This window comes from Tupaia chinensis, unplaced genomic scaffold, assembly GCF_000334495.1.
Source record: "Tupaia chinensis unplaced genomic scaffold, TupChi_1.0 Scaffold142808_1, whole genome shotgun sequence".
Classification (NCBI taxonomy): Eukaryota; Metazoa; Chordata; class Mammalia; order Scandentia; family Tupaiidae; genus Tupaia; species Tupaia belangeri.
The window spans coordinates 355,907-370,217 of record NW_006202654.1 but is presented as its reverse complement, the minus strand read 5'-3'; the positions used below and the strand labels follow the sequence as shown (position 1 = coordinate 370,217).

Below are 14,311 nucleotides of genomic sequence, written 5' to 3'. Positions count from 1 at the left end.
GACTGAGAGTTTGTAAAACTGTGTGTTTGTAAGGATAAGTATTATTTACATTCTAATTTGTAGTTATTTCCTTTTGAGCAGACTTGAGAAATGTAGAAAAAAGCTAGAGTCCTAGATTTCTAAAACAGATGTTCATACATACTACTTTACTGATTGAAATGGAAACTTTAGCCATTCTAATTAACACAAAAGATATCTTTATATTTTGATTGATGAATCCATTCTTCAGAAAATAATCACTTGAATATGTCTGCCCTTAGGTCTGAAACCTGAGTGAGAGTCTCCACTCCACTTCCAGCAGTCTCTGAAAGTGAATATCTGTTTTTTGATTCCAGAATTTATCCCACAGGCATTTGGAATGCCCTTATCTCAAGTCATTGCAAATGACAGGGCCTATAAACTTAAGCAGGACTTGCAGAGGGACGAGCAGAAGGATGCATCTGATTTTGTGGCGTCCCTCCTCCCATTTGGAAGCAAAAAACAAAACAAAGAACTCTCAAGCAGTAACTCATCTCTCAGCTCAACTTCAGAAACACCAAATGAGTCAACATCCCCAAACACCCCGGAACCGGCTCCTCGGGCCAGAAGGAGGGTAAGTTCGCCAATATTTTCTCTGTTACTGATTCTAGGAAAACCGAAGATGTAGAAGGCAATTCCTTGGGTCTTTGTTCATGTGAAAATTGGATATATAATTTGTGTCCTTGTGTCTGCCAACAACCCCGTTCAGGGAGAATTGTTGCACTGGGCATATAGCACCTGACACACTCTCAAACCATTCTTTGATTCCACTCAAAATTGTTGGGTGACCCTCCTTTGTTACCCCTGTGCTCATGATATCCTAAACATTCTACCACATTGCCATTGAAATTTGTCTATTGTATCTTCTGTTGGTTTGCCAGACTTTCCTGTTAGACTGTGAGGCTTGAGGGTAGGGCCTGGTATTTTGGTGTTTTTGTTAATTACTTCTTCATTAGTCTCAGAACATGCCTAGCCAAATAAATTGGTTGAAATGAATTGTTGTTCCTAGTATGCCAGCCTGCCTTCTATCTGACAGCACTTAATCTCTTTGCGGAGGTCATTCTCTGAAGGCCAGAGGTACCTAACACATGCCAATAGCAGGCTATAAGTACTCAGATGGTATCAGTTTCCCCCCCCTACCAGAGGCAGCCATTAATCAATTATTCTTGAGTCTCCCTATATAAATACCCTAGCTTCCTTGTTCCTTGAAAGGCATAGCTCTGAGGCACATGATATTCACTGTCCCCTAGAGGTTCCCAGGAAGATTTAACTCTAGTTGCCCACAATGGTACTGGGCTTGCTAATGCTCCCTTGATTGGCCACCTTCCCTTCTCTGTCTCACTACCCTATTCTTGTTAGGACCACCTCCCTAATAAAGCACTTTATCCTATTTCTGAGGGGAGTTAATCTAAGTTCATTTATGGAGTCATTCTATTTTAAAATCTACTTCCTAGAGCCACAGTCAAGGTTTTATTTATTTATTTTTTTATTCACAAGACTTTTCTGACTTTACCTCATCCATTGAGTATGTGTTTTTTTTTTTTTTTCTTCCTTCAAAAAATGAAGTGGTTGGGCCAAAATATTTTAATTATATGTTTTCCATCTCTTGTCTTCCATTTGGAAAATTTTATCTGTTGTTGAAATTGTAACTGCCTTGACTTTGAAAGATACACACTGTATATCCCCACTCAATATGTCCTGAATGTCTGCACTCTGTGGCAAAAATTGAAAGATGCTAAGGTATGAGAGTAGAGAGGATAGGTATAGATACCAGAGACTGTAGGGAGGGGAGTGGGTGGTAGGGAGTAGGTAGGTAGTGAGTGAGAGAAGGTGTGTGGGAGGGGCAAAGGGAAGAAACATTTAACAGACAAAAGAAGGTTAAGTTCTCTGTTGAAGCAAAAAAGATCTGTAATTTTTGCTATATAGAAATAGAAATTAATAAATAGAAAAGAAATTGTAACTGCCATTGCCTTACCCTATGTTGTGGGGATTTTCTTTTTCAAAAGGCACTTTTCTTCCTTTTAATATACAAACAGCACAATTAATTAAATCAAGCAGTGTTATTTCAAGTGTGATAAATAGTCATGGACAAATGACTTTATTGGATAGCATGTGGGGCAGCTGTTTTTATTTTCCTCATCTGTACTCTTCATTCGTATCTGTGCGTCATTTGCAGGGTGCCATGTCAGTGGATTCTATCACAGATCTTGATGACAATCAGTCTCGACTACTAGAAGCTTTACAACTTTCTTTACCTGCTGAGGCTCAAAATAAAAAAGAAAAAGCCAGAGATAAGAAACTCAGTCTGAATCCTATTTACAGACAGGTCCCCAGGCTGGTGGACAGCTGCTGTCAGCATCTAGAGAAACATGGTAAGTAGACTTGTCAGTCAGCAATCATTTATTCAAGCATTACCCATTTTAGCACGCAATTTTAATTCTCTGTTCATTTGATCAGGCTCTAAACCAGTTTCCTTTGTGAAGGAAGTTACAGATGTGAGTGTGAACTTAAGAGATTACTGTGCTACCCAAGATTGTGGGAGACAAAATCAACTTGATGGTATTCAGACTGCTCATCCCCCAAGGGTCCTCAGAAATAACCCTGGAGGCCAAATAATAGAAAGAGAAGGGCTAGGTTTGCTGGGCTTTTTGTACATTAAGATTACTCATAAGGTTTCTTTTTTAAAAAATATCAAGATCCTACCTTCTTTAAAAAAAAAAACTGGTTTGAAAATCATTACTTAAGCAAATAGACTATATAGTGTTTTGGATAGCAGGTTTCTATATGGCTATTAGCATTTTGTAGAAGGTGATTACTTAAAATTTCTCTGCAGTCACCCTTTTGCAACTCAATTCCACTTAATACATTTTTGACAATAAGATGATGTAGGTTCTTTTGATCCTTTTTTGAAATACAGACATTTTTCTCATCTTCCCATTCCCATTATCTAATTTTTTAAAGGATTATTTATTTTATTTTTGTTGTTGTTGCTGTTGTTATTATTATTAAGTTTGATCAAAGAAAGACAGGGAGAGAGAAAGGGAAAATAAGAAAGCAAGCCACCAGGTCTGGGACCCAAACCACAGTTGGCCATGTGGGAGTCTAGTGCCTTAACTAACGTGTCACCTGCCAACCCCACCCCTCCCATTATCTAATTTGTTTGCTATAGTTTTAGCATACATTTTATGGACATGGAAGAAGGTTTTCAATTGCTTTTTTTTTTTTGAGAGGTTTTTGCTATAAGGTGTGTGCACTCACCAGACAAACAGAGAGAGACAGAGAGACAGAAAGTGAGAAATCACCCCCCGGGGGGATGGCCACACCGCAATCCCTTCTCCTCCATTCTCCTCTCGGGATCTTGGGCACACACACACACATGCGCCCGGCGTGAGTTTAAGCCACCGGGTCCAGGAAGCGAACTGCGGTCGACTACGTGGGAGTCCAGCGACAGCCATTACACTAACTGCTGATCCCTTTAATTACCTTTTACTATAAAATAGAGATGCTCACTGTAATAAAAAAGGAAATAGAGAAGCAAAGAAAATTCTAAGGCTACCATGCAGATACAATTACCACTAACTTTCTAATAAAAATGGAACTTTACAAAAAATTATTATTTTTGGGGACCGCAGTTAGCATAATGGCTATGTTGTTGGACTCCCATGTAGTCGACCATGGTTCACGTCCCGGACCCAGTGACTTAAAACTCACGCCGGGTGCATGTGCATGCGTGCCCAAGATCCCGAGAGGAGAATGGAGGAGAACGGATTGCGGCGTGGCCATCCCCCCTGGGGGATGATTTCTCACTTTCGGTCTCTCTGACTCTTTCAGTCTGTCTGGCGAGCGCACGCACCCTATAGCAAAAACCTCTCTAAAAAAATATATATTGGGAATTCATTTATTTTATTTAGGTTATTTTTCACAAGCCTGTGTATTGCTTATATACCTTAAATGTACCACTCTCTGTCTTGCTCTCTACATATGCACGTGTGTGTGCGTGTATGTTTGTGTGTGTGTAGTTATAGATATTTCTTTATCTCTGTCTTCTCCTTGGAACATAAACTAGAGGTCAGAGAAGATATCTTAGTAATTTTGAATTCCCAATATTTAGTAGCTTGATTGATGCAATGAGGTTCAATAAATTTTTTTTTTTTGGAGAGATTTTCACTATAGGGCGCATGCGCTCGCCAGACAGACAGAGACATAGAGACAGAAAGCGAGAAATCCCCCCCGGGGGGATGGTCAAGCTGCAATCCCTTCTCCTCCATTCTCCTCTCGGGATCTTGGGCACGCACGCACACACGCCCAGCGTGAGTTTTAAGCCACCGGGTCCGGGACACGAACTGCGGTCGACTACGTGGGAGTCCAGCGATATAGCCATTACGCTAACTGCTGATTCCCTAGGTTCAATAAATGTTAATTTGAACAGAATTACTCGAAAAAATACCTTAGCAACTAAAGAATCCAGTGTTGTGAATATGCAAATTCAGCCTAAAGTTAACTATGAGGTAGAAAAAGAGACACATATGATCAGAATTATAATTTTTCCTATAAAGAATGTAGAGAGTGAATTGTAAGTTTTCAAAAGAATTCTAAGCCAGAAAATAGTACCCTAATCAAACAAAAATCCAGTGCCAGGTAACTGCTTTTGTGAAAGAAAACTCGGTATATATTTTTCTTTTCTTCTTGAAAATAGATGGTCATGAATCGCAATTTTTAAAACAACATTTCCTTTAAGCATATTAAAAAACAGAGCAGTTGTTTTTTCTTTTTTGGAATGGTTAATATGCATTTTAGGGCCTAAAGGCAAGAGGATAGTCTGGTCAGCCAGATTCTGGTCCAGGTTTCCATGGTATTTTGACCAAATAGCTCGAGGAAAATGAGAGACACGTTCAAATTCAAACGGATATTAACTTTGGTTACTTTAAACCAATGAAAAAAGGCAAAATTCCAAAGTATTTTTTTCATGACACTTCACTTGCCTGTTTTTGAGATGGGTAGCAGAGGGCTTGAATCATTGTCACCTTCTAAATATTTGTGAAGGATGTGTTTATCCTGTCCAAACTTGGGCTTAGTTGTAACATTGTCCTCATCTATACTGATGTACACAGTTCTTTCTCGCTATTTAACTTATATAATTTGTATCTATATGATTTTTTTTTATTCTATACGATTTGACACAAAGGCTTTCTTTAGCGTTAGATTGAAATTCCTCAGGCTTCCTTGGTTTCCCAGAAGTACATATTTCCAGACAGAATATAACAGAGCCCAATTATATTACATTTCTGGAATTCTGGCTGATTTTCAGGTAGGACCTACTGTTCGTTGTACCTGCCCTGGCTTCTTGAAGTCCCCAAGCCTGAGATTAGGGTGCTTTGGGGTCTGGTTCCATTCCAGTTTCTGATGAAAAAGGAAGGATGATCACATTGATTTCTGGGACAGGACAGAGGAAACTCTTTTTCTTTTACTTTTGTTTTTCCCAGAATGATACCTTTTTTGATGTATACCTGTTTTTCTCAGTGACTGTCTTAAGCCATGGTTCCTGAATCTCCTTTTTGGTGAAAATTACCGTAAGGCTACATCAGACAAAAGCATTGGTTGTCTCAGGATTGTCATTTGCTCTACCTAAGAAATAATTGTAATAGTCAATTGAGATGTATAGGGATTATAACCAATCAGTAACAAATTTCCAACTAGTTATTTTTTCAAAAATCACAGTCATCTGGGACCAGTAGATGGCGTAATACTTACATGGTTGGACTCCCACATAGTCAACCAAGGTTTGAGTCTGGACCTAGAGGCTTAAAATGCACACCAGGTGCGTGTGCATGTGTGCCTAAAATACCAACTGAGAGGAGACTAGAGGAGGAGGGATTGCGGCATGGCTATCCCCCCCCATAGGGGGGTTGATTTCTAGCTTTCTATCTCTCTGGTGAGAAGACAGGCCCTATAGTAAAAATATCTTTAAGAAAAAAAAAGTCATTTTTACTAAGTAGAAAAGTACCATAATTGAGAAAACAAATGGCATAGAAGTGGTCATTTCTGACTAACCTAGAGAAATTCAGCCAAATGATATTTCACTTGTATAGAAATTTCCACTATTGAATATTTAGAAACCACCTGAGAATAAGAAAGAAAAAGTAGCTAGGGACCAGCAGTTAGCATAATGGCTATGTCGCTGGACTCCCATGTAGTCAACCACGGTTCGAGTCCCGGACCTGGTGGCTTAAACTCACACTGGGCGCATGTGTGTACGTGCCCAGGATTCCAAGAGGAGAGTGGAGGAGAAGGGATTGTGGTGTGGCCATCCCCCCTGGGGGGTGATTTCTCGCTTTCTGTCTCTCTGTCTCTCTCTGTCTGTCTGGCAAGCGCATGCACCCTATATCAAAAACCTCTCAAAAAATTTTAAAACAAAAGAAAAAGTAGCCAAAATTGAAATTATTAAGACCCATGTTTACATAAAAGTTTTCTATCTTGTAGATAGAAGATTCAGTCAATTCATTCAGGGTCTATTTCCCTCTGTACAGTCAAATATGTCAGATACTATTCTAAATATTTTATATGCACTAAGTAATTGAATCATTGCTCAACTTTTGAGGTACTTTTTATGCTCTTTTTGAAGATAAAGAACCAAATCTCTGCACTTTATTTTAAGTAGCTTTATTATCCTGTTTTCAAGTTTCCAGAAAGGTAGAAGCAATAAATTAATTTGTAGGATGACCCCAGTTATGAGGCAGACAAATTTATGACAGTAACAAGAAAGGTACATATGTGTTTTGAGAACAGGTGCAAAGCGACATCCTACCCAAGAGTAAAGCACCGATATGTGCTTAGGCAGAACAGCAAGTACAAGCCCCCCACAAGTTATTCTTAAGCTCTTCTCAAATTATTCTGGAAATTCAGGACAATTTGAAGGTACTGAATAGAAAAATATGATATTTATGCATATTAGTTTTTCTCACCAAAATCCCTTGAAATCCAATTGAGGTCTTATATGTGGCAAGATCAAAAAAATAAATACACAATAAATCATCCATTTCTGATATAAGAGCATTAGGTGCTATAAGAGTAATATAATGCATTCATATTAACATCAAAAATATACCCAAAATATCAGCAATAATAAGTAAGAAACTACTATGAAGAAAATTGTAAAACTCTACCAAGAGCTATAAAGCACACTTTAAACAAATTAAGGTATATTTACTCTGTTTCTGAATGGAAAGAATGTTATAAAGATTTAAATTGTTTCCAATTTAATTATGTATTTTACATTGCACAATTAGAATTCCTTCAGTGGCAAGGGAGAAGAACTCAGATAAAACTTAAACATCATTAATTCCCTACCAAAAAGAAGCAGTGCTTATTGATATAGTGGGCATTTGATTCAGGCATAGCAGGCTCCAGGATTCAAATGATGCAAAACTGTTCTCTGACTGCTTTACTCTCAGACCAGCTCTCTTCAGATGACAAACAGCTCCAATGTGGCATCACTCTAATAACTAATTATCCCAAATGAAGAGAAAATGAACCAGCAATGAATGAATGAATGAATATACAGATGGTGCTTATCAGTAGTGACTAATGGCTCACACAGAAAATGATAGCCATTCAGACAGTCTGCCCCATGAAAGAAGTGCATAATACCTGTTAGGAAGTATTTTTGCCTGCCCCCCCCCCCAAAAAAAAAGTCACACCTGAGTTTGTGAAAACTCTAGCTCTCACTCTCTCTTTATAGGAAATAAAGGGGAGAGAGGAATATGTAAAAGGCACCATAGAATGTCCAAGTCCAGACGGCAGAGACATCTATAGTGGGAAACCAATGCTATTTCTTCATTGAACGAATTATATGGAAACAGAGAGGGAGAAACTTACAGATTACGAAACAAAGAGGCACATTAATCATATCACATTTTTGTGAACCTTATGTGGATGTTGACTAGAAATGTAATGTTCTTAGAGAACGATTATTGCAATTTCTGATATGTGATAGTGATGATACTTGTTTTTATTTTTTTCAAGACACTTAACTTTATAAAGCTGAGTTCCTCAACCTCACACTGCTGATGTTGTGAGCCAGATAACTTCTTTTTGTATGCATTGTCCTATAATCCAGGATCTAGGATTTGGTCCTAAGAAAATAGGAAATATGAAGCAAGACGTGTACAAAAAATATCTTCTAGTGGTGTCATTTATTATTGCAAAACAAGCATTTGGGGGGCAGCAGATGGCAAAGTGGTTACATTGCTACATGGCTGACCACAATTTGAGTCCTGGACCCAGTGGCTTGAAACTCATGCAAGGTGCATGTGCATGTACCTATTGGAGGGTGATTTCTTACTTTTACACCATCTTTCTTCTCTGGTGAACACATGTACTCTCTGACAAACAAAAAAATTAAATAGCTAAAACCTATGTAAAATTCATATTTAGATAATTGTTCAGAATATTGAAGGTGTTACACTAATATCTCTCATACATAGACAGTATGGAAATATATAATATCACGTGGAAAACTTTTTGTCAGAAACATTTTACATAAATTAAATCTGGTGCTAGGCAGCTTCAGTGGCACAGCAGTAATGCTATGTATGCTGTGATGGTGAAGCCACATGGGAAGGTCCCAGGTTTGCATTCCAAAATTTCCCTCTACACCCTGGGCCAGCATGCATGCCTGTCATCTGGACAAGTTGAAGCTGGGGGTGGATCGCAATATCAAGTGAGGATCTCTCCCTCTCACTCGCTCTCTCTGTCTTTCATGGAAGAAAGAAATAAATAAACTTTAAAACAATTATTTTGGTGCTTAAAAGTCTAGCATTTAGGTATCTGGAGAATGGACAGAGGATGGAATAAAGGAACCTCTGTCCTGTACACTGTCGAGTCCCTACTGCTCCATATGTTTTAGCACCTGCTTAGTTCTGTTTTACTTTGCTTCAGAGTCTCAAGCCACAACACAGGAGTGCTGATTCTGTTTCCTTATTTGCAGGCCTCCAGACAGTGGGGATATTCCGAGTTGGAAGCTCAAAAAAGAGAGTGAGACAAGTAAGTGAAAAGTGAAGATTATGTTGTTTGTTTCACTTGACTTCCAACTGAATTACTTTGTGCAAAATTCAAGTTTTTGTACAATCCCTTCTGAATATCTTTTCTTTACCTTCCAACTCAATTATAGTATAATTGAGTCCCAGGAGGTAAAAGGCAGCAACTTAGAAGCTCAGAAAGGATCAAACACTAAAAAAAAAAGTGTCTGCTCTATAGCAAATTACAAAAAAAAAAAAAAGAAAAAAAAATGTCTATCTATGTCCATGCCATGGACAGCCAAACAGAACTAATTTTGAAGCATCTAACTCCAAAAGCAAGAGATGCAGAGAGTACCAAATCAGTAAGCGATAGTAAATAGAAAGTAATTATGTAGCATCCATGTTTACTAAAATGTGAGATGAAAATCCCATTCACATGTCTTCACATAAGATGTTATGTTTATGCCTTTACTTTCTCAAAAATAAGTTATTCCTATTAAGTTTCCATGAAACCTTTGCTGTCCAATTCATCTCTCATGTAGGGACTATCTACCTTGGGTTCCCTCAGCTCTGTGAAACAGTTTTGCAACAAGAGCTTGACATTAGACCTTCAGGAATGGGCTCCTGTTCACAATCAGGTGTCTAGGTTGTGAAAGCTTCATAAAACACAAACCATCCTTTGATAAAATAATTCATTTGTTGGTGAAAGAAAATTGAAATCCTCTTTTTTCTCTGTTGGTGCCAACCAAAGGAAATAAGGAACTTAAGAACTCAAAGATGAAGCCAAGTGAAAATAAATTGTAATCGGATAAACCTGAAGAAATTATGTTTGCTCATAATATTGAAAATATCTGAAAAAATGCCAACACAAACCATCCTTTGATAAAATAATTCATTTGTTGGTGAAAGAAAATTGAAATCCTCTTTTTTCTCTGTTGGTGCCAACCAAAGGAAATAAGGAACTTAAGAACTCAAAGATGAAGCCAAGTGAAAATAAATTGTAATCGGATAAACCTGAAGAAATTATGTTTGCTCATAATATTGAAAATATCTGAAAAAATGCCTCCTCATTTTTTTTTTTTTTTGTTCAAGATAAAAAGGGTTTTCAGAAGTATATTTTCTGATTACTTGCTTGGTTTTTATTCTTAGTAGTCACATAAGAGACTATTGAACATTTAACACAACAGGACTTGCAGAAAGAGAGTACAGTAACATTTTGGGTCCTCACCTGAGCAGAACTGTAGAACATTTTCATAAATATTATCAAATCCAACCACTGGCTGTGAGAATAACTCCTTTCACTCGCTTCTTTCCAGGCTTAAAGAGACAAAAACAAACAAACAAAAAACAAACAAATAAAAAAACTGAAGTCAAGACCACACAGTTTAACTGGTCACTCTTATTTCATAGGCCAAACTCTTTGCATGGTCCATTCATTGTATGTGTATGTGTGCTCAGAAAAGAAACAATGTGTTTGGATGAGCACAAGTTTCAGTGATATCTGAAAGACAGTGATGGCCAGTTGTCTGGAATCATTGAGCAATTCAGGGCAGTGTGAGTGTTTTCATCAGGTTGACAGGTAGTGAGTGCCAGAAATTATTCATCAGTCATGTCTGGATCTACCTGAGGGAGAACCTTTGCATGGAGATTTTTACTTAAGGATTATCCAATAAAAATATAATTAATGATTACTTAGAATTAGATTTCAAGTATGAAATATGCCCCGATTTACTTAGCATTTTACTTTTGCCTCTCAACACTCCACACTTTATCAGAACACTAGTCGCAGTATTAATACCTCATCATTCTGGCAGTATGTGCTAGAAGAGAGTAGGGACTTAACCTCTTCATTCATCGGTATATTTTGAGGGCCTATGACAGGGCCTGGTACACAGAACATGTACAGTACATCTTTGTTAAATGAAGTAAATGAACGAATGGACTCATAGAAGTGTCTTACATGGATTCACAAACTTATATAATTGTGTCTATAGCTGAGAACAGTGCATAAGAGAAGTTGAGCAATCAGAGCTGTAAGTAGGATGTGAAGTTACTGTTCTCTCCTTGCTATTGTGTTTTCTTGCTACTATAAATGTTAGTAGACCTAGTGTAATGATTAAGGAAGGGAATTCTGGTAGTTGTTAATAAGGCTACTTTGACAAATGTAAGAAAGCTTGTGTTTAGTTACTGTCACCTTTAAACCCCAGTCACAAATATATTATCAGGGTTTTACATTTTATGTTTTGCAGAAAAAAATTGCTTGCTTTCTTGTTGGGTAACTCAGTAAAATATTAAAATGCTAACAATGGTAGGCATGCTGTGTGATGGATTAACTCTTCCCTCCCACATGTTTCATTGACCTGAATTCACTTTTGCCCTTTAGTTCTTCCTTCTAACCTTCTGGTTGTCATTATCAAGCCTTTCTGCTTACATCATCAATGGCAAATCCACAGAGAGTTTTTTTTAATAACATATTTAAAATATAGCTATTGGGGCCAGCCAGTGGCTGACTACAGTTCAAGTCCTGGACCTGGCAGCTTGCTTTCTTGCTTTCCTCTCTCTCTTTCTCTCCCCCCCCCATGTGTGTATGTGTGTGTGTGTGTGTGTGTGTGTGTGTATGTATGTGTGTCTCCTTCTGGTAAAATTAAAATGATGATAATGATAAATAAAATTAAATTTAAACATTCAAATATATATGTGTAGAGAGAGATATTCATAGCTCTATAGATCGAGGCGCCATGTCATTTGCTTCTCCTTGGGGTCTGTGCAGATAATGCCAGCTGCTGCGTGTCACAGCACTTCTTTTGCTGGCCGCTAAATGTCGAGGGCCACTGAGGTGTTCTGTTACTGCCACTTGACTCTTTGTTTTTCTAGTTACGTGAGGAATTTGACCGTGGGATTGATGTCTCTCTGGAGGAGGAGCACAGTGTCCATGATGTGGCAGCCTTGTTGAAGGAGTTCCTGAGGGACATGCCGGATCCCCTTCTCACGAGGGAACTGTACACAGCTTTCATCAACACTCTCTGTGCGTAATCTGGCCATGTTTGTGGGAAAGTGCCCCTGGTATACCAGGATATAAAATTTACTCATCAAAACTCTGTATGTGTTTCCCAATAAGTGATTTTATCCTTATTTATTGGTCTCTAATGAGTGTGCTCTTGAGGGAACTTTCTGAGATTTACCCTGGGGAGAAGGAACAAGAAGATTGCAATAAAACAAATGGAAATAGCCACAAAGAATTTGGGATGCTTTCCAGTGACCCCAGGACAGTAGAAAGTGCTATGTATCGATGCTTTGGAGCACCAGCAAGTTAACGAGTTGGTGCCTAAAAATGAGCATGCGTTTCTGATACAAAGAAAGAGGGAGATACAGAACCTAGACTGAGAAAAGGAGAGTCAAGCTGGGCTAGCCCAGTGCCAGGACTTGCATGTAGCTGCTTCTGGGCTGTAGATGCAGAAAAGGAGAGGAAGGGGAGGAGAAAAAGGACAGTCGAGAGCCGTGTCAGCCTCCACACATTTCTTCCTCCAGTTCTCCAATTCACACAAGAGCATGACACGGAGAAGACACAATCTTCATGCTGTCTAGGTTATTGCCAACCAAAAGTGTTTCTCTTGTGTATTACACAACAGAAAAGGCCTCAAATCCATTGTGTTCAACAATTCTCCATCATTGTTGGTAAATATTTACCAAGTATAAAAGACCAAACTCCATCATGTAGGTGAAAAGTAATGCCAGGGAAAGGAGGGAGAAAAAGTAAGGGAAATCGAGTTCCTGTTCTCATCCGCTTATGATGACTTCTCCCCAGGTCTAATTTGCCTTTGTACCTTTCGTAGAAGCTTGCTGAGAAGTTGCTAAAGTACAGAGAGAATGAGTGAAGACATGGCTGGGACTTGTCTTGTTATAACCCCTTTCCTAAAACAGTGGAGAGGAGACTTTCCTTGGTACCTGAATGGAACAGGCTTCCTTTTACTTACCTAGAATGCCTCTTTTTGCCTTGCTTAGTGTTGGAGCCAGAAGAACAGTTGGGCACTTTGCAGCTCCTCATCTACCTTCTACCTCCCTGCAACTGCGACACCCTCCACCGCCTCCTGCAGTTCCTCTCTATCGTGGCCAGGCACGCTGATGACAATGTCAGCAAGGATGGACAAGAGGTATGACCCCTTTGCTGCCACAGACTCTGTGACTTTCCTTTCTTCTTTTCTAAAAGGGCAAGTCACGAATATGGCTGAACATTTCTCCTGAGATGACATTTCCCCTTCTAGACCTATCTGTCTGTGTTGGAAAAGACTAATGCAGGGCAGCCTCTGGAAAGTTCCTAAAAGTGTGTGACCATTAACCTCTTTGCTTCCTACTAAGGCTGTCTTTTCCCATGAAGCTACTTTACTCAAGACCCTGTATTTGTGTTTGTGAGAAGACAATTCACTACAGAGATGTTTTCAGCCATCTAAAAGTGAGATGGGAGGAGATTGCTGTCCTTCTAACTGATTTTTCCTGTTTCTTTAACTGAGAGCCCAAATGTGATGTCACCTCTTTATTTCAGTTTGTTCCTAGAGCTCTCATCTGTATTCTTAGCAAGAAGGCCAGTATCTCCATGTTGAAGGGTCTTTTCCTTCCTCACTCTTCCCCAAATAGGGACTGGCTCAATGCAATGGAGGATCAGCCATGATTCTAAACAGGTATACAGAAAACTAGGTCTGATCTGCTCATCTCTGCCATTGTATCTCGATGCCACATGGTGTCAACTGTTGAAGGCAAATTCTCCATAGTCCCAGGGACCATTTAATGGTCTTCTCATTGGACTTGGTCCCTATTCAGGTCTCAATGTAACCCCTGCTCCACCCCTGCATCCAAGGTCTTGGGTTCTGGTTCTCTTTAGTCACACTCATATGCTTTAAGGGGTTTTTTTGTTTTTGTTTTGTTTTGTTTTGTTTTGTTTTGTTTTCAGTTGCACACTGACCCCATTTTAAGTGGCCTACTTACAAGCAACCTATTTATTCACCTTAACAAGATCTCCCTTTTTCTCTTTGATACTATGCAGTCATACTTCTCCCTGTGGATTCTCTAGGAAGTCTCAGATCTTTTAATATGCATGCATTGTAAAATGGGGCATTCCAAACTTATTTAACCATGAGAACTTTTATTTAAATCTGTGTTAGGCAGAATTCTGCTATATTATGGATTCAGGTCTGTGTTTGTCAGATTTCTGTTTCAAAGGTTATGGTTACATAGAATTTTTTTCAATGTAATCTAAAAAGACAATTCTGCATTTCCTCTTC

At 38.7% G+C, this 14,311-nt stretch overlaps 1 protein-coding gene across 1 annotated transcript in view; it reads left to right on the top strand.

The window, feature by feature from the left end:
- The window catches only part of ARHGAP6 (Rho GTPase activating protein 6), a 286,203-nt gene that overhangs the window by 226,527 nt on the left and 45,365 nt on the right, over positions 1–14,311 (top strand). Inside the window, 5 exon segments of the mRNA XM_027766368.1 lie at positions 336–592; positions 2,195–2,390; positions 9,005–9,060; positions 11,910–12,060; positions 13,038–13,186. Coding sequence (XP_027622169.1) covers positions 336–592; positions 2,195–2,390; positions 9,005–9,060; positions 11,910–12,060; positions 13,038–13,186 — 809 coding nt within the window.